General features: G+C 42.2%; 1 protein-coding gene and 1 long non-coding RNA gene across 4 annotated transcripts in view; both read left to right on the top strand.

Annotated features, from left to right (window-relative positions):
- Window positions 1–21,721, top strand: part of LOC143362119 (uncharacterized) — a 144,188-nt gene that overhangs the window by 100,503 nt on the left and 21,964 nt on the right. The gene's annotated exons all lie outside the window — the stretch shown is intronic.
- Window positions 1,563–21,721, top strand: part of Teh1 (tipE homolog 1 phospholipid transfer protein) — a 50,174-nt gene continuing 30,015 nt past the window's right edge. Inside the window, exons 1-2 of one of the 3 annotated variants that reach the window (XM_076801975.1) lie at window positions 1,563–4,299; window positions 6,015–6,348. In XM_076801975.1, the coding sequence (XP_076658090.1) occupies window positions 3,762–4,299; window positions 6,015–6,348 (872 nt within the window). In that variant the 5' untranslated portion in view covers window positions 1,563–3,761. The remainder of the gene's footprint in view (window positions 4,300–6,014; window positions 6,349–21,721) is intronic. The other 2 variants (XR_013083589.1, XM_076801974.1) reach the window with 2 other exon arrangements.

Here is a 21,721-nt window from a genome sequence, read left to right as displayed (position 1 = left end):
TATTTTTTCCTGATAATTTTAATATAGTAAAGTAGTAAAACTACCTTCGGCGACGAAACTTCGTAACGCGATTTCCCAGAATTCTTACCGGCGATCATTGAATTAAAGAATCCAACAGCTACACTGGAATCCCTTAATCCGATTTCCCTCTCGAGTTTCAAGTTCTCCGTGTCCAAAAAACGCCACGGAGAAAAACTTCAATCCAATTCCCGGACGAAGTCGATTTATAATAGGTTTCCGCCTGTTTTCCCCGACGCGAAAAAACGAAGGAGTCACTCGGGCGACGCGCGATAGTTACTTTCAGAAAGTTAAATCGCTATTGGTCACGTAAACCGAATACAACGTTCTTGAACCATTTTCTGAAAGAACTGCAAACTCATGTTAATGAAAATTTTCTACCGTAATACGGCGACTGGATTGCGGACGTAATAGAAATTCTCGCGTTGCACACTGGTGCACGGCAACTTGAACTACAAATACGTATTTTGTCCATGAACGTCTCTGTTCATTTGAAATATCGATGAAAATCATCCACTGACGTTCAAACAGATCGGAGTCATCGGTGCATTAGTAAATATTAACACTAGTTTTACGGAGCACTGAAAATGACTATTTTACATTAGTTTACAAAAATAACACGATTGTATCAAAATTTGTAGTCATCTTCTTAATAATATATATCCAAAGAAATCAATTTGTTAAATAATTCCTCATGGATGCATCTTTACAATCTCAATATTCGTAAATTAAAAATATTAGAATCCGTCGTTTTGACGGGTCCCGTAAATCCAGTGTCAAAACAAGAAAATATTTGATGTACTGGACAAGAAATGAATTCGCAACAAGTAAGTCGAAAATGACAGATTTTGTCATCAGACGTTTTTGGGAAAATTGAATTTCAGTTTGATTTGCCAATTCTACTTTTTCTGAATACCAGCATACGAGAACCTGATGAAATTCCGAAATCCTGGTTGGGGTGGTATTTTCATTTAAAACGATTTTAGCAGGATAATATGAATACATATTTGAATAGTCGCCGGTTAAAATCCGAGACAAAGGGGTAAGTTGCTATAGTGACGCGGGGTAGCTAAAAGGTTAACCGGAGTGACAAGCGCGTTTCTGTAACCGATGTTTCCCATGCAAATTTTGTGGGTAGCTGTTGTTTCGGACGCGTGGTTGACATGTAGCTGGAAGAATTTCTGAGCGTGCTGCGGAGAACTCACCGGGCGCGTCGTTTCGAAAAGACGACACCAAAAAATTGGCTTAATTACGGGTCGCAATTAAAGGATGATAATGGCTGAAGGAGGACGCGGGTGCACGGATAGAGGAGCAAAACGAAAGGACGCGGGGAGGCAAGCAAGCAAGCAAGCAAGCAGGCAGGCAGGCAGGCAGGCAGGCAGGAGCGTAAACAAGGAGAATGCAACGTGGGGGCGGATGGTTGAAGGGGTGAAGAGGCAACGCACGCTCATGCGCGCCTGGAACCCCGCCCTGTCGCTTCGGACGAAAGCTTGTCCCGTCGAGGACTCTAGGCCGAGGTACGACGAATAGTCACGCTTTAACTCGCGATCCGCGAGGCGGATGCTACCGGAACGCGAGTCGCAGGTGTGGGTAACCGATGTAACAAAGGAATCAAAGCTCCGCTCCTGTCGTAGCTCCTGCGCTCTGTGCCGGGGTACCGTGGCGAGTCACGGTGGTGGCACGGACAGCATTTCAGGGGGGTTCTCTCGGTCCTCTATCGAGAGGCAGGTGTGCAGGTGTTGTCAGTTGTTCAGGGGTGAGAGTTTGTTCTTGCCAAGTTCTGTGCTCCTCTAGAAATAAAGAAAAACTGTTCCGCGCAGTGTGATCGGCCACCGAGCAGGCAGATCGTGAACGGGATCGAGGATTCATCGATCCACGGGGGTGGGTGTTCTTCAAGGTAAACACACGAACCGTTACACGGCCGTGATCGAGGAATATTTGCGCGACGGTAGCAACACAGTAGGGCAACCAGTTGCGGATCTAATTGTTCCTGTAACCGGAGCCCCAGCGAGATATCTCATCTTCGCGAGAGAGGAGGGAATTCTCGGACGTGTTCACGTTGATCCTGGGATTGACAAGATCAGGTGGTGTTCTTCAGGGTCCCGAGGATCCGCGAAAGGAGACGAGATCCGTCGTTGGTCAAGATCTCGCGTTGATTGGCGATCGGATTTCACGGATAATAGCAACGGTGTCGAGGCGAGAAGGCAAAGAGAGAGAGAGAGAGAGAGAGAGAGAGAGAGGGAGTGAGAGAGTATCCTTTCGCAGAAGGGAAGGAAGAAGCTTCGATCGATTTTTGACGCGTGACACGAGCGGCGTTATCCTTCATTCGCGTTCAGGACGCGCCTCCTGTTGATTATAAGCGCTAATGGCAACGGCGGTCGATCGATCATCGACCTCGTTAGCCAGAAGGATTCTTGGTCGATGATTATGCTCGCTGGGTCAATTCGTTGGACAGGAGACGAACGACGCTAACGGAGAGAGAATACGTGTTGCTATCGGGGGTGGTTTCGAGGTAATCGAGATATCCATATCCGTCGATCAAGCAAAAATCAGGTTTTCTAAGAAACTCTCATTGAAATTGCCGATCTTCGGCAAAAAGAAAAGTGTTCCCGTAGATATACACGTTATATAAATAATATACACTTAAAGCGGCCTAACGCAAGTTCCGACTTGGCAAAGATTCCCCCCCGGCTGTGCGTCGTCGTCGATATCGCGGGTATAGAGGGTTCGGTGTGATAACTATCGGGAAGGCGTTCGATGGTGTGCTTTAGCGCAAAGATAACGGCCTTGAAAGTTTTCCACGCGGATCAGAGGTAGGGCTGACTCGAACACCGCCGAGATGCTCTAGGCCCCCGGCATCATGACTACAGCTAAAAGGTCGTGATCGATCGGGCTCACTCTTCGATGGCCTAAAAGAACTTTAAACGTGCAAGGTCATTATGCACAGCGATAAAACGGGGACAGTCTAAAGTGCAGGGGAATTCGGGCAGCAGGAGTTGTGTCTCGCGCGACCAGGAGAGAGAACGAGAGGGATTCGGCCGTGTGTTCCGCGGGAATAAACTTTTGCAAGGCCTAGCCGACCTATTTACCCGAGGGAAGAAGAACACAGTAACGTCTCACCGGAAAGAGAGCCCTCTTCGAGACACAGTCCAGATGACGCGATAGCCGGGATTCGCTGATCCGCGCGATGTCGTGTCAAGGACACCCGAGGAAACGGGAACGCACCGGTATTAACGCAATGTGGCACACCGATCTCGTCGCCACCGTCAACCTTTCGCAACGTTCCCGTGAAACTTCGGTGACCCGAGCGTCGTGTCTGCCATTACGACGATAACGACCGAGACACACCGTTTTACTGGTCGGACCAACCACCGTCAGCGAGACCGAAACAGGAGGAAAACGCTCGGTGTTCCGTTTAGCCTAACCGTGAAGAAGCCAGAGCAGCAGGCGGGGGTCTCTCGAGCGTGTTAGGCATTTCCGAGAGGAGAGGTTTTTACTAAATGAGACCCTTTAAGAAAAGAGTAAATCAAGCGGTTCGAAAAGCTAACCCCCTCCCACGGTGCCCGGAGCAGGACGCTCGACCTCGGTATCAATCCAGCCTCTGACCCGAAATCAGCACACAAAGCAGCCCCGCCAGCACTCGATGAGTCCTAGTGAAGATAAGGATCCTCGAGCACTCTCGATCGTTTGCCTCGAAAGCCCGAAGAAGATCCGGTTGGCACCTATCTGAGAGCGGTTGGGTGATGCGCGGGAGCAGCTCCGAGCTCTTGCTGGAGGCGAGCTGCGTCCAGTGTCAGAGCGATCATCCAAGCCAGCATAGGCATCAGCAGGACGAGAAGCACGACTTCCAGACGCGAGAGCTACGTCGTCGCAAGCTGTTGGAGTTCGGGTTCGGCGCTTCGCGGCGCCGACCGCCACGGCGTACCTGCCGTCAGCGGTTCAACTTCTACGCCACCTCGGCACTGGCCTTCGTCGCGACGTCTGGCGGGGCGGCCCTACTATTTCTAGTGCCCCTGTACGTCGATCCGGCCATAAGCACCTTGGCCGCCGATTTCTCACCTGAACCGGTCATCTGCACCACCTCCAGGCGCGAGGAGCTCTACGGCCTGTTCAACTGCACATGGAGCTCGTGCCGCGAGGGATGCACCAGCGATGTTTACAGGTGTACGCATATCTACGTCACGTACACACCATGGAGCAACAACACCATGAAGAACGACACAGGCGGTAAAGGGAACTCCTCGAGCTCTGTCGGCGTCGTACACACGTCCACCACTACCGGTAAGCTTCGCACATGCCACCCCCGACCAAAATTCGATATTTCAAGGTCACCGTCGGTTTTTCCTTTTAAATGGAATCCCGTATTTCGATTGGTGTAACGGCTAATTAGTAGAGAAATTCAACCGTGTGTATTGTTTTGACCTTCAAGCGACCTTCGAAACAGTTATTCTTTAAAACATGTAGGAAGTCTGTGTTCATGCTTGGTATACTCTACTAGGATTCCGTTGATGTAAACACGTTGTCGATGGGGATTGCAGCATATTTCGTTTATTGACTGTCTTTATTACGAACACAATAAGAGGTCTGCATTTGTCAAAGAGAAAACAGGCTCTTTGACGTTGCCGAAAGAATAGAGACTTTGTTCCGAGAGGGTCTCGCCACGCAGTGGCGAAGGCAAAGGTGCTTTCTAGTAAGAGGACTATGTGAAACCGCATGCCACTTACCCCAAAACCTGAAAAGAACCATTTTTATCGTTACAATTCGAACAGTTCCGACGTTTGTATTAATCTTCGCTTTTTCCTCCTGTCCAAAGACTTAACATCAGTTAACTATGTACAAAACGGTACACCGCACCGACCTCAGTGACCTTGAAATATGCTTTCGATGCCAACATTCTGAATATCGTTTCCCTATGCATGTTTGGGTTGCTTGGGGTTGATTCTCTGGGTTAGGCTAGGTTAGACTATGATAACGTTCAAGAGTCAGTTCAAAAAGTCCCCACACACCTTTTAAAGTAAAATAATTTTTTGGAAACTGTGCCAATCACGATTATATGATTCCATTTAGAAAAGTGGGGGTGACCTTGAAATCTCCCGGAACTTCTACACCTACAAACAAACGTGTACTGCCGTATCGTAGCCCTCTTTAAACTGAGCAACATTGGTCCACTAGAATTGATCCAAAAATTGATCCACTAGAATATCTTCGTATCTCCATAGAACAAAAATGTTTATGAATTCTGTCGTAATTTGTTGTGTAGCAGAACAGTAGACACAGAGCATAATTTGATAAACCCTGTTCACCTTAACTACCCTTACGGTAGGGAGATACCGACTCGAAACTTGTCACAGAGGAGGAAGAAAGGAAGATGTTGCTTCGTGGGCCCATTTTACCCCCTTCCCCTATCCGCCCATCCCTACCCTTTAACACTTTGACTGCCAAACTAGAAACCCCCAAAATTCCATAAAATCAAACTAAGTTATTTAATGAAATAAAAATTGAAAGAAATTAAATGTATGATACTGAGTAGTCCTCCAACTTTCAAGCATATTACAGATACTAATCAAGTTTGATACAAGGAATAGATCAACGTAAAAATTCATTTTAAAACCTGCGCAAATAATTCCGTCACCCGCATATGGGTGACGTGGCATTCAACGTATTAACCCTTTGCACTCGGCGCTATATTCATTCTAAAACTACAGTTTTCTTCCGTCTTGGAATATTTTCATTTTATTCATACGAAACTGATCCGATTTCCACATATAATATTTGAATGTTTAGTAATCTATTAAATACAAATGTTGTAATGTAACAAGTATTTCGTAAAATTTCTCGTAGTTTCTTTGAAATAATGCCACAATAATTTCTAGTGGTGCCTCAGAGTCACCACTCGAGTGCAAAGGGTTAAGCGAGCACTACTGTAAATAAGAATCGTAAACGTTTGGTGATCCCCGGTTGAGGAGTTAGCCTAATTCGCAAACGTGTGCCAACAGTGCCGACACCAGGGGACGTCGAGGCAGCCCTGCTAGTGAATATCAAAGGGTGCGGCTACCCGCCGATCGTCGACTGCGACAACTTCACCCGCGAATTGGGCTACGAGGGCGCGAAGTTCCCCTGCCATTATAGCCGCGTGAACGGCAGCATAGTGATGGCGAACTATGACCGCGAGGCGCAGGTTACCACCATCATACACTTCTTCGCGGCGCCGTTCGTAGTGACTCTCGCGACCAGCGTCGCTCTGTGTGTGATGCACTGTGACTGTAGGTGCAGCCCGCCACCACGACATTCGTCGCGCGGGATCCGAAGGGCCAGGGGCAACGATCTCAGGTAACCATCAATTATACATATACATATACGTATATATATATATATATATATATATATATATATATATATATATATATATATATCCTTTTCCTCGGAACCGATACTTAGAATCACAGTAGTTCGTTTGTCCGACGACCACGTCCTTGGGAACTTCGAGCGCGCACATCGGTCGAGAAAAAACTGTGCCCGGGACCCCCGGAATCGTGAGGAAAAGTTAGGCTAGCCCGGATTTCCCGGGCCCCGGGGGCGCAACAGAATGTCGTTCGGAGATTCGAGGATGCTTCTTCTTTATTCATCAGCCCGGGCTTTGCGGAACTCGTTTCTTCGGGCGAATTTACGGTGATCGAACGGCCTGTCTGTCAGCCCTTTCCCTGTGCATCAGTACGGACCGTTTTCGGGGTACTTTACGGGGCTGCTTAAATTGTTCAGCTGGCCTGCTATTCGCTAGGCACGGTTCAGTATCTAAAATTGCTAGCATTTCCAAAATTTAACAAATTCTGACACGGTCTTCATTGTTTCCATGCAGATCGTATGATCTAAACATCGTTTTCGTACACGTGAACACCGTGGATAATCTTATTTCACCTCTTTACCTCGGTTTTTTACATTTTCAAGGAAGGAATTCGCAAAGTTAATCAGTTCTCTTCCCGTTGTATTGATATTTTATCGTTGTATTAATTGAATAGGAAATGTTAAGGTAGCATGAGGTGCAACGAACATTACTAACGCTATTTTTCTTATTTTTTTTACTTAATTCTTACTGGATCGACTCTTTGAATCCTTTTTACACGGGTTTTCGTAGAGAAATGTATGAAAATGTGAATTTCCATACAAATACGCAGTTGATTATAGTTAAGAGGTTCTAAAATCTTGTATAATGGGGGTTAGGTTATTACGAGCTGGTTAAATCTCTTCCTGGAATTTTTATGGAAGCTTAAAGCCTGGTTTTATATTATTAACGGTTGCGTGTGTTCCAGGCTCTTCTATTTTCTCATAACAGTTAGAAAAGTATGTTTATGTCGAGCGACTTTTACCGCGGTTTCTGTACGGACCATTTTGTTTAATAATTTCCTTCAGCCGGTACCAAATTAATACTGATGGGAAAAAATGGTTTGTGCGATTGTATTCTCTTTCTGAAATTCCCCGAGTTCAAAGGGTTGATGTTGCAAAGCGGCACATCCTTCGGCAGGGATTTAATCGATGGTAGAATTCAATCCGTGTTGCTGGTTCCCAGCAGGAATGTAACGGAAAATTTAAAATACAGCCGACGCGGACGCACTCGATTAAATCTTCCAATCGAGAGTTGCAGCACCCGCACTCGTCAAACTGTCCTCGCCCGAGTAAACAAATATAAAAAGAAACAAAAAATGGACGAAGTATCTTTCGCAAGGTATTGATCGAATCGCCAACGGTGATAGAATACTTCACAATAATCTGGGACTTCGTCGGCCGGCACGGTTCACTACGGCGAAAACTCTCGTGATCGATCATGGGGCTGGCTATTGGAAAAAGGTGTTACAGCGACACTCGTTTTGTAAAGAAAAATATCTGCCAGCCGGAAAGTAATTCTCTCTGACAGGAATTTAACGCGTGTCACGGCAATGACCTCGCATATTCTCCGAGAAAGCCAATTCGAACTCAATTTATTCGAAGAAATCGATTTTTACATTAAGAGGCTACTTTGTTTTTAATATTCGAGAAATCAATTTTTTCGACTTGAAATTTTGAGAGAACCTTCAACACGTACCCTGTTATGGCCTCGAGAACCAGAACAATCCATGAATTATGCTTTACGATGCACAGCAACGATTGTAACAGTCAATTTTCGACTGCGTTCGCATACACCCTGGAAACAAAATTTGTTGTGACTCGATATTAATCTCGTTGAAATGGGAATGTCGACGAATAGATAATCGAATATCATCCCATTGGCTTATTGTTAATTAGTAAAGTTAAATTGAGTGTACACAGCAGTTGCTAAATTAATTTCAGCTGTGTGTCCATTGTGTTGAAAGTTAACGTATCAATAAGGCGGTTATTTTATCGTTAATTGAATATGGCATGCGATATTGAAAATATATTCCAGGTTAATCCCAGTTCTTAACCCTTTGCACTCGCAACTATTTTTACTCCAAAACGAAACATTTCTTGCGACCTAGAATATTTTCCTTGTATGTATTTTTTTGTTCATGTTATGCATACGAAAATGGTGCGATTTACTCGTGCAATACTGAAATGTTTAGTAATTTATTAAACACAAACAAATTTAATAATGTAAACAATATTTTTAATAATGATACAGCATTTTTTAGTGGCGCCTTATAGTCGCCATTCGAGTGCCAAGAGTTAAACATTTATTTGCGTAGTCGTTTGTCATCGAGTGATCTCTTTAAAAATTACGCCTTGCCCGCGCCGTTCTGCGTATGCCCGGGGCAAGGAAACCGCTGCCCGTACGGGCAGAGGCTGAACAGCTCTGCCCTTAAGGGCAGTGTATACAGCGAATCGTTGGAAGAACATGCGAGTGCCAGTATGGGAGAGCGAAGGAGTTGCAATTTCAGTCGAAACTCGAGACATGCCCATTTTAACCGTCGCGATCGTTTGTCGCGCGTTCCCCGGGCACATCGAGGCTCTTGGATTCCTATTTTTCCGGCGTGTCTCGTTTGTTATCTTTATAGCGGCTGCTGGCACCGTGTCGCGTCTATAGCACACATAGAGATCGGACTAGATACTCGGGGGAAAATGTCCGAGGAGTGGCACCCGGGCCATCATGCAGGTTGTAAAATTAAGACTCGGTGACTTATGCTATGTGTTCTAAGTCGAGATCATAGTAGCTCGTACCATGCACACGACTATATCTCGACTCGACACGCGGAATATTGCTGGCTCGAGGAGACAGCTTCTGCGTATGTTTCTTGTTCCACGTGACAGAGTCTTTTAATAATGTGTGTTTACGGCCAAGATGCGTCGCACAGCGGTGCCAAGGCGGCAAAAAATCTTTTTTATAAATTTTCGATTTTTATAAAAAAAATTATTTTTGTATAGCCTAATAGTGCGTGCATGATGTGCCAAGGTCAGATTTTTGAAAAAAAAATTTTTACGGAGATATACGCATGGTAAATAACCATTCCCTCGCTTCTGGGAATTCATCAGTTTTCAGTGCGATAGTTATGTAATTACTTCGCCTATAATTGAATACTTAGGGGTCTACAAATTATGTGGGTTATTGCAAATGGCTTCAACTATTAACTGGCAAAAAAATTTTCCAAAAAAAGTTGTTTAACATTAAGTAATATGGACTAACCTGAAGCCTCTTTGCGTTACGCTCATTTTTTATTTATGGAGGAACACAAAAAATCCTTTGAATAGCTTCGATCTGGAACTAATCGTTTTGGCAAGTTATGATATTGATCTAGCTTTGTGCAAAAAATCATGAGATACTTCGAGATGCTTTCGCCGCAATTTAAGATTAAATATCAACTTTCGGAATTTTCAAAAATGAATCGCGCGGATGTCACGATTATTTGATGTTTCAGGTGAAATTTTTTAGGGATATATCATTTATGATGAAGGAAAAAGTGAAATAGTTAGTTAAAATTAATTGTTTAAATAAAAATTTTTTAAAATAATTTCTTTATGTGGACTAACCTGAAGCCTCTTTGGGGTACGCTCATTTTTTATTTATGGAGGAATACAAAAAATCCTTTGAAAAGCTTCGATCTGGAACTAGTCGTTTTGGCAAGTTATAATATTGATCTAGCTTTGTGCAAAAAATCATGAGTTACTTCGAGATGCTTTCGTCGCAATTTAAGGTCAAATATCAACTTTCGGAATTTCCAAGAATGAATCGCGCGGAAGTCACGATTATTTGATGTTTCAGGTGAAATTTTTAAGGAATACATATCAGATAATAAAAAAAAATGCAACAGGTATTTTTTGGTAGTGCTCCAATGAACGCTATAAAAATAATTTATGTAAAATAAAAAAAATTATTAAATATTTTTTATACATAAAAAATTAATAAATCATATGCACTTCACATTTTTCTTTGTTATTTAGAAATATTCCTAAAAAATTTCACCTGGAACATCAAATAATCGTAACTTCCGCACGATTCACTCTTGGAAATTCTGAAAGTTGATATTTAAACTTAAATTACGGCGAAAGGGTCTCGAAGGGTCTCATGATTTTTTGCACAAGGTTAGATCAATATTACACCTTGCCAAAACGATTAGTTCCAGACCAAAATCTATTAAAGTATTTGTTGTATGTTTCGATAAATAAAAAATGGGCAGAAAACAGAGATTTTCGATTAGCCCATATTACTTAATGTTAACAACTTTTTACAAAAATTTTTTTGCCAAATAAGCGTTGTACCTGTGGCAATCTCTCCACAAATTTTCAAACAAATTCGTTGGATAGTTTCGTTTTTACAGATTTTTTTGCCGCTTTTTGGCCATTTGGCACCACTGTGCGTCGTTCAGACGGGTCTGTCCGAAACAACAATGAGCAATTGAGCTTGCAGACGACAAATAAGTTTCTACATTCAATTTTTTTTATTGAAGAAGTCTCGTAAGTGATTTATAACAACATTGGTTCTCATTCTACACTCTTCTGTCGAAATAGGAAAAATTCAATTACCTTGCGAGTTAAAATTAAATTAAAATTAAAATTGGGACTCCGATACTCGTTTCCAGAATTTTCCAGATTTTTTCTTCCCCTCAATCTTTGTGCAGTCGTCAAAGAGAGAGTCCCAGTGTCCGAAAATTTCGTGGCGAAAGGAACTTTTATTAGTTTGGAATGGCGTCCCTGTTTGCCTGGCGCGCAGCGATGTTTAGCCGGTCAAGTAATCAAGGTCTTGCGGGGTTTTCAGCAAACGATCGCGAATGTGGTCGCGAACATTTACGGATACGCTCAACATGCGAACTATGGGGGCGGCGGGTTGAGGAAAAGAGGCGTAAAACACTCTCGAACTTTTAATTGGAATCCCGTGTCAAAGGATCGCGCAACGTTCTAGAGATACGCCGCGTAAAAAAGAAACCGGGAACCTAGAAATTCATTTTACCAGAGAACTCGCTGTTCGGTTACGCCACCCCGAAGAGATCCGAAGCGGTAAGACTACAAAGTATAGCCTATTCGACAAACGTTGTAAGATAGCCTGCAAATTATCGAAAAGAGGGCTTAAAGTTGTGTCAAACAGAAATTAAAACAATCACAAGACGCTATTACTGATCTCCTGTGATTGAAAGTTGGCTTTTCGGCATCCTCTCGCCAACATCTACGGGATCACGTAAAAAAGGATTAAACGTTTCTGGCTTCCCGAAGTGAAGTTTAGCCTTTTATAGACAACTCTTGAGGTATTGCTTTTCGTGGCAATAGAAACCCGTAGAAAGAAAAAGCGATCAACTGTGACGGTTGAAGTGCGCGTAACAAACAGTTTCGGCTGGCTCTTTGTGCGGAGTGAAGCAGTTGAAAAACTGAAAGCCACGCAGTCGAAATCAGTGAACGCGTTGGTTTCATTGAAACAAATCCGCGACCCGATGCCCGTCAAAAGTAATTAAACTACAATCGTGAGTAATGGCGGGCCCAGATAACCGGTTCCACGCTGAGCCCAATGCGCCCACGTATGTACCTTTTTTATTTAAACCAACATGTATAAAATGATAAAAATAGAGGGACGAGAGCTTTCTAGAGAAAGGCTCGATGCTTGTGACTGATTTGCTTTGAAGGTTCCAACGTGTCGATTGAAAATGTAACTGGGTACGTTGAGAAGGGGATTACCAATTAATTAAGGTTATCAGTCCGCGCGAGACGAAAACTTCAAATAAAAAATGAAGTGGTCGTTTGCGAGCTCGGAAAAGACCGAAGATACAGTTACAGTTCGACTCGCACGTGTTCCGATGCGCGCAAGGTCGCAAGAAGCTAGTGCTTTTACTCGATGAATGAAACTTTAATCTTTGTGGAAATACGGTCAAACTTGAAGTGGCAAGGCAAAGTGGATTCACTTCTGCTTTGGTTAAGCAGCTGAGCGCTTTAATAATTACAGGCCGCGTCATATTGGCGCGCTTTTAATTATTTCGTATGTACCTTTCATCTTCACCCTAATTGTACGAAAATAGCGGCTCGTGCTTCAGATATTTCACACGCGATCTTCCGTCTCAAATGTAATATTCTCCTTTGTCGGTAATTAGCGTGCGTACCTTAAAACTTGATTTATTATCTATTACGTAGAGATGTGGTCCATTGGTAAAAATGTTATTCCATGAATTATAAGACTGGCTGTACGTACATTTACAACGAGGCAGAACTAAATCGTTAAAAATTGGAACGCATGTATTTATATTTCCAACCGGACGAGCTTATGTTACAATATTTGTATAACATTATACAGTCTACTCGTACCACGTACCCACATTCGCATAGAAGCCATTAATTCTTGTGTACCGTTGAGGAAATTGGAACATTTATATTTAAAAAAATGAAATTGGATCATTGTTGACATTCAATTTCGAAAGAAATCGAATTACTAATTCGTAACGCAATGCACACAAGCTGTTAATCGTAAATTAATGTGTGCATTTCGATATGAAACATTACGATTGAAAGCGAAGGGTCTGCTGCTGGGTCAAATTGTGATCCGAACAGTGTGGGAGGGTAAAAAAAAAGCCGTTCTTCATAGCTCGCATAATTTTCAAACATCAATTTGCCAGCGGAGGCCTCTGGGTAACTTACAAATGTCAGTATCAGTAAAAGAAGCACCAGGAATTTGCCATCATTCTTCATTATCGAGTCGAACGGCTGCAACAATAGAGTGAGAGCCGGTAAAGTGTGTTGGATGTCGTCCAACAGATTAGCGACGACTTCCTCATTAGTATAATACGAGAAGATATCGGACAAACAGGTTCTGCAACAGCGTATCAGCCCTGGGCGATTAATCTCCGCCTAATATATCGATTCGCCACGACGACGACGACGCACGGACTAATTATCGTCGGCCCATTAGTTCATCGTTGCCTCGAGACTTCCGCTTTGTTGCTGTCGGAGGGCGGTGTAATTTTTTCAATTAATCAAAATAACGCGCGCGCGCGCGAATCGTTCCGCCTCCGTGTGCCGAGCGGAACTGCCGACCAGGCGATTTTTCATCAAAGAAAAGTGCATCGGTCGGTTTCTCTGCGAGCTAATACCGACACCAGCCCAGTTCTAAACGAGCGTTTCAACGTTCCTAACGCGTGCTTTCAACCCTGAAACTGCGATGTGAACTCTAACTGCTTCTTTTTGTACCGTAAACTGTTTAGTTTAACTCGTGGACAAAAGTTAAGGACATACAGATCGTTTGAAAATTACTGTATACACTGATTTCTCTGTATATGTCGCCAAAGCCTGGATGATAAACGTCGCGGAATTATCCCCACTGACCCACCGTCGCGGGAAACAAGTAAAGAAATTCTTTTGATATGAGAATTCAATTGGCATGGCCACGCTAATTATTTCGCGTTGATTTATTCGCGTAATCGGCCAACGAAGGCGCAATCGGTGCAAATTGAATTTCCTTCGAGGGGCGGAGAGGCATTGTCCGATTTTCTTGGATTGCGCCGATGAAAAAAACATATTTTCCAGGATTTTATTAAGACCGCTCCTGACGGCGAGCACCATTTGGCCTATATTCCCACGAAAACAATGCCTTTCACGAGATTGTAAGAAAACGAGCTTCTGACTATCTCTCCTCGTTTTTAGAAAGTCCCGTATTGCATTCATTTCTCGGCGCTTTGTTAGAGGAAAATGAAAAATACTCATTAAAAACAATGGAATAACTTCCGCCGACTGATGCGTGTTTACGAAACGGAATTGGATTATTAGCTTCCGCAATGTTATAGCTGAGTGAACAAACAACATTTAATTTTCATTGCCTATTTAATTCACCTTCGTTGCAATATAAATAAGCATGGCAACTGGGCAGCATAAATGAAAAGTAGACTACCAATTTCACTTGAACAATCAGTTGAAATCAATTTTGCGGCTGGATTATTAATTATTCGCTCATAAATATGGAAATCACGAGGCGAGTAGCAATCGAATTAACTCATAAAATTGCCTAACGAACCGACAGTTATAATCGTTAATGAAGCCGCCCAGTGTTATAGGTAACGCCTTCATTAAAAAAAAAAACGCATGTCACCTTCACGTGACCTCTACCCGACCGTCTATATAGAAACTATTTACACCAGAGAAACTATTTTTTAAATATAAAATATGATATTCAAGTAATTTTCATTTACAGATTAAAATTGATTAGCCCGTAGAAATATTGAAATTTCCTTTTTATCTTGACCTTTGGAGATTCGTCTATAGTCTATGTATAGAATAGTAAGTAGTATGAACATCCGCAGTCTCCTATTGACGCGCGATCGATAGTTTACAGTGTCTCCTCGATAGTCTACCCTCGCAAATTTGATTGACTATTGCAACTTCAACGAAATTGGCACACCGACGTGCATACATGTGACTCCAGACGAATGTCAACTGGATTCTGCTCGGTTAACGATTCTCATTAATTAGGATGTATTTCAATGCGAAAGTGTGCAATTTAATTAAATGGATATGTAAAAGGGACTTTTCGAAAGAGATTTTCTGATAAGTGGACGAATGATTGAAGACACATCCATCTCGAAAAAAAGTGTAGTTCGATTTAATTACGTGGCCATTTTACGAACCATGTCGGTTATCGGGAGATACGAGGAAGAGAAAATATTTCCGATAATCGATCGAATTAAATAACAGAAAAAGGTTGTGAAAAGAAGCCATCAAATTTAATTAGCCTCGATGGAACTCAGCAATTATACACGAACATACTGACATAGGAATTAATTATACTCCATTGTTACGTTATTATGCCGACTTTATTTGATCTTTTCAATAATTTAATTTTGCGATAATCAAAATGACGATCGCGTGTAAAAATCGACAGAAACCAGACCAAAATAAAAGTTCTATTCAACTGTTCTGAAGGTCATACGGAGGTCAACGCATTTAAACATAGTAAAATTTGTCGTTTCATCAGCCGTAACCATACACCGGTCCACGCATGTCATCCGAATTGAAAACAAAAACCGGTGACCTTGAAATCTCGTAGAATTTGACCTTGTGAAAAAATCTCTGTTATGATAATTTCTTAGCTGAAGCAAACGTTCTTTTCTTACACGATTTCCCGTATAATTAACAAGATCAGAGATATTGCAGGTGAATATATAGGCGGCTTACCCTGTATATTAAATGACGAAGAGCCGCCTTTGGATTTCACGTTGGGTCGAGCCAACCCCCAGGTATAGTTCGCGGAGCATCGGTGCGCGATAGGGGCGGGCTCAGTTAATAAGTTTGAGATGCTCCCCTTTGAAATCTCGCCCGTGTAAATCTCGCGTAGGCGGTCGGATGTAAAAACGGTCTCCTAATGCAATTCGCGGTCCGGTCCGAGTAAGTTATACGGAAAGTATGGAACGGTGAAAATCGAGTTTCGAAGTAGTTCAACAGAACAGATGGCGAAATGAGACTCATCGATCGCCGCGCTTGTCGTCTTACCGCCAGCTAGCTCGCAAATATAGACCTGCCGAGGAAAAAGTATCGGCGAACGTCAACGCGACGCGACGCGACGCGACGCGATGCACAGTGGTCCGAATCGGAAAAATAAGTGACATTTAGCCCAAAAACGTACTTTCTCGTATCGATATCTAATCAACGAACATTATTTCTTAAATGTCCATGGACCACGAAAATGAAAAAATTAGTACATTTTAATCAATATTACGGCTTGTATAAACATTGAAACTTGGACGTTTTAAGAACAGCATTTTTCGCTACAAAAATTGTTTCTATTTAATGAGATATCCTGACGCTCCTATTTAATATTTTCTCTCGATTTTTTTTTTAATTGAAGAGCAGACTTTTGCGATGAAAAGTATTGTCTTTTAATAGCAATTCATGCACGTATTCTATTAAAGAAATAATGTTGAATATAGTAGGAAAAATTCGCGAAATTTTCTACATTAATAGAGCATATTTTTTTAATTCCACAGAATTCCGCTTTAAAACCAATTACAATATTTACAGTACATCTTCTTTTATATAATCACACAAGAAATAGTTCCCCCCTCGTCCCACTTCACAAATTATTGATATCTAATGTTGTCAATGTTCAGTCCGTCCATATAGTTTTATGTATACTCCTGTGTAGCTGCGGTTCGAATCCATCGCCCTACTCTGCAATACTTTGTATGCAATGTTTATGTTACGCTACACATTCGACTGTCACAATGTATTTGACGTGTTTTTAGCATTCAGTTGAAAGAGAATCGTATAAGCGTGCATAGTGAGATATTAGGAGCAATTTTTTTGTATTACAGTTATTTTTATGTTATAATACAAAGGGCACTATTACCAATTGGGCAGCTTTCTGAGGACGCTCAAGAAGTCCGACATAAAGATTTTAAAGCAATTAGATATAAAAATACCAGAAAATGTTCTCGAACTTTAGCAAATGAAGATACGCTGCTTAGACTACACTCGTAACGTCCGATCCTTATCTATCTAATATACGGATAAAATCACGTACAAAGAAAATTAGAAATTTAGATCAAGAAGCTAAAGAATTAATAATTACGTAACATAAAGTATGTAATAACAAATACAAAGTAAATATTACTGAAATAATTTTTTGATTTTTTTTCACCCATTTGTAACATAATGATAATATATTATTCAGCCCAAATTTCGTGTCGATATCTCTTACAGTTCAGAAGTTATATTCAAATGTCACTAAATATTCTGATCCGGACCCAGCGCGTAAAGCCGGCTACACATGTTCCGCTAAGTCGACTCCGGTAAATCCGTCAGTTTTTACAGTTTAATTGAGTATGGCATCGAGAGACGACGTTCCAGCGTGAACAGATAGCTACAGAAAAAGAGTGTATTAAAGTTAAAATGAAACGTGATCACTGATAAACGTTGCTACACACAGTAGGCCTGCATAGCCGTGCCTGAACAGTCATAACTGACAGACTTATCGGAACGTGTGTGGCCGGCTTAACACACGTTCGCTTCACACAATTGGAATTGGAATTGGAATCGCAATTGGTATCTTCGCATTTAAACAGTAATTTTTCTGGCTGGCTTTTCTGGCCACGGTTTACCCTTTTTTCGGTTTAATCAATAGCGGCATGCACGCAGATTATACCCCTTAACGTTCCAGGCAGAAACTCGAAGTAGTTAGGTGGATACAGCTCGCGGAACAGCAGCGAAAACTTTGGCCGCGTTTTTCTCGAAACCACTTATTCGAAATTGGCGGGCACGATAGAGCAAAAACTATTCGAACAATTGAAGTGCTCCAATGCATATAGCTGAGCAACGGCTAACTGTTATCGATAAACTCGAAACCTTTTCGACAGAAGTATAGAATCTTTTGTAGGTACACAAACAACACAACTGTTTCTGACATAAATCGTGAATTCTCATTTAGAGTTGTACCAATTTATCTAGGTTCTGTTGAAAATCTTACAGAGTTATAGTCATGCCCGACCGGCCCGATTACGCTTGCAAATCTACCAGTTAAAAATGGTTGAAATCGGCCAACTTTAAACGCGCATAACTTTCGAACCAGCGAACTCTGCGTACCGAAACTTGGATTCCGTGCACTAGAATGTAAAGTTCTGTAATTTTTTCGTCGAATTGTATAATGTTACATTCAGAAAAGTTGAGAATTTTTGGTCCCCTCAGTGGAAGTTTAACTTTACCTCCATATACAGTGCACACTATACCTAATACTTCACGCAAAGTTATTTCGGCGTGTGAAAGTCGCGATACACCGAAGCGCCTTGCCAAGGATGTCGCGACGTGTCACGCATACATGACTGACGTGACACTCAAAGTGTCAAGTACTTTTCCTAGATCATTTTAGTTTCTGTAAAGGTATCTTCCATTCTTATACGGTGATATGTAGAATCAATAAATATGTGAATTTGCGTACGTTTCCTTTACTGTACAGGTGTGAACTAATTAAACGCTAGGGTGGTTTAACATTTTCGTTAGGCTTTAGAATTGAGAATTGACGAATTGTTGATGACAGAGGCCGACACAAGCGAGGGTGACTTAGGCGTCCCCAGCCCAATTTCGTGGTTTTCCGAGACGTTCGAGATGCAATACGCGGTCAAGCATTGTCCTGTTGCAGACTGATCCCCCTTCTCTAGAAGCCGACGAAGCGGATTTTTCGTAATCTTGAACACGGCCAAATCGAGACAAGTGCCGTTCCGTGTCGATGCTACCGCCAATTTCGACCAGCTCGACAAACATAGTTACGACGAAGTGCTAGAAGCAGTCGCAAGATGTACTAGTTTAGTTGACAATCTAGAAATTTGTAGGTCGTAACTTTCGAGCCGCCAGAAATCCTTCTGGTGAACATCGTTTTTACACAAAACGAGACTGTCTTCAGAATTTCAGCTAAATCGGGCGTGACCGGTTTTCGAAATGTTCGGCTTTCGCTATAATTGCTAATTGAAAGAGCCACTTGTATCGTGATTAACCATTTTTCCCGACGACTATAGCCGAGTTAGAGCGGATGCTCTCGACCTCAGCGGTTTTTTCTGCTCCGTGCCGAAGTACCCGAAGAATGGAAACGAAGTGTACGCCGCGGTGGTTGGTATTTAAGAGTATACTGAAGTGGCGAGCTGCGATAGCGAGGGCGAAGCACAATTTCTAACGCGAGGCACAGACCGCTCAAACGAATCGTTCCGTCTTTGTTGAAAGTTTTTTAAGTGGAGATTTCTCTTGCAGCCTGCACGCGCCATTTCAGTTGATTTTTCGAAACTTCGCCCTTAACTCTCGTAACTCTTTTCTCGTCTGCGAACCGCTCGGACTCTGTGCTTCTCCGTAGTTCATTTCGGCCGGCTACGGTACACCTGGGACACCTGGTCGGACCATACTCGAGAATTTAGTTCACGTATCTGCTACTTGAATAAAGTTTTATACGAAATATAGCAACATTCTAACGAAGTAGCATTTTTCTCCGCGCGCTTTCGACAGTTTTGTCGCTGGCAAGCGCCACGGGGCTGCTGCCGGCTTTGTTTTCATTCCGCGGGTACTTTGGCACGAAGCGAAAAGAAGCACGATAGTCTGCAGAAGTCTCGCTAATTCGATTATGAGAACGGTTATGTTGATTGCGCGGCTGGAGCTACACGCCCACCGTTGCTAATTTGTTTTCTTTTCACGCCTTCGACTAGTGCCGTTCTGGAAATTTCAGTTTATCCAGTAAAGTGAAAATACCGCCTAAGGTGGTAGCATTAAATATGTCAGGGCATGTTTGCGGGAAACCTCAATGGCGCCCGGCCGTTTTTATGATGGCAGTTTATGGTTCTTCCAAGTGAAATGACCGGTTACACCGTCGGCGCATTTTTCTTCCATACCCTGGTGTAACTGAAATTGTTGTAACGCGGTTTTACAGGGTAGACCAATAAATAAAGAACCCTCCCTCTAAAGGAAGTGCAACATTTTTGGCACACCCTGTATATATATACGAGACGGTAAAAATTAATGAATAAGAGATTATGCGAGAGAAAATTTCTCAAATATACTCTTCACCATGGCCGTTAGAAGATCTACGTAACCCTTGACCTTTCAAGGTATTTCCATTCCGGAGAATCGAAAAGTAGAACAAAAATTGCCCTACATTTTTACTTCGGGTCACCCTACTTAGACGTTCTTATCACAAGACAACTTTTGGCAATTTTCAAGAAGAATTTTACTGAGCATTGTAATTCCAAATTTGGCGTACTTATTGACTAACGTTCTATATTTTTTCAGAGCATTGCCATATTTCTTTCCGTCCAGGATTGAATTGTCAACTGTGATCCAAATGGACTCTCGAAATACAAATTATTCCATGATTTGTTATTTAGTTACTACAACTATTATTTCTCAAATCGACTTCGTACGATCACAACTGTACAGGGTGTCAAAAAATTATATGTCACGGCCACCATAGCGTGATTCTACACCTACGATTTGGTGGAAATTGACATAAAAAACTCGAGGTCAGAAAAACAAAAATTTTTTTATTTTAATCGTGTTCTACTGGTCATAAGGATCAACTTTGTGAAAGAAACCATGGGTCGCATCTCAACCGTTCCCTTAAAAAATGATGTTGCATTTCTTATCATTTTTGCAGCTTCTTTATTTGTAAATTTTTTACATCCAGCGCCAATATATAAGTAAATAGCGTACTATCATACAGCGGGTACCATCAGTATGCTATCTCGTTGGGTATGAAATTATCATAATCATGATACTCCTATTTCCCTAACTACAGAATGAAAGAAAGAAGCTGCAAAAATTATAGGAAATGCAACATCATTTTTTAAGAGAACGGTTGAGATGCGACCCATGGTTTCTTTCACAAAGTTGATCGTTGTGACCAGTAGAACACGATTAAACAAAAAATTGTTGTTTTTTGACCTTGATTTTCAAGGTCAAGGTCAATTTTGCGGGGAGTTTTTATGTCAATTTCCACCAAATCGTAGGTGTAGAATCACGCTATGGTGGCCGAGACATATAATTTTTTGACACCCTGTACAGTAATGCAATTGACAATGACTTGATTGGGTGGGTATGAATGTTAAAGATTAAATTGTCGAAAAGAAACGACGAGCACGTTTCGCCTGTCGCACGGGCTAGCTGTCGCTTGTTTATTCAAAGACTGCAGACATGCAGTAGTGCACGCGTGCCTCGTTTATGCACGACGGCCACTTCGGCAGTGAGTGCAGGAGAAACGAGGGGTAGGGAGAATAGTCCCATAGAGCCGGAGGTTTTCTCGTTAATGTCGACTATCAAAAGGCCGTGGAAGAAATTGTCTCTTTGCTTTCTTTCGTGAACAGAAAGCGCCCGTGAATTATAATGGCAGGCCTCGCTGCTGGCCCACGCGAGAAAACCCCGGCACAAAGGGACAATGGGATTTTTTAAACTCGTCGAGATTCCCTGATATTATATCGCGATATTTAATCTCACGATACCACAAAAACGGGAGGAACGTTACCGATTAACCTGTTGCTTTTATGCGCTCCGTTTTCTATTTTTTTTTTTCGCCTAAAATCCCGTCTTTTTAGTCTTTCAGTATTTGATTAATTAAATTATTCTAACAGAGAGTTGTCGAAAGCAATGCTATCTCAAAAAACAGAGTGAAGCGAAAAACGTGTTGTTGCTCGAATAATCATGAGCGCTGGCTGTGCAGGGAAACGTGCTTATTATTTCGACAAGGCGAACGCTGAAAGGAAGATGCACGTTTCGCGTCTGTCTTTTGTAAGAAAATCCTGCATGAACCGCGTGAACGGGTGCGTACGCG

This window comes from Halictus rubicundus, chromosome 16 (assembly GCF_050948215.1).
Source record: "Halictus rubicundus isolate RS-2024b chromosome 16, iyHalRubi1_principal, whole genome shotgun sequence".
In the NCBI taxonomy this organism is placed as follows: domain Eukaryota; kingdom Metazoa; phylum Arthropoda; class Insecta; order Hymenoptera; family Halictidae; genus Halictus; species Halictus rubicundus.
Note: the sequence above shows the minus strand (reverse complement) of the source record. Positions and strands in the feature narration are given on the sequence as shown.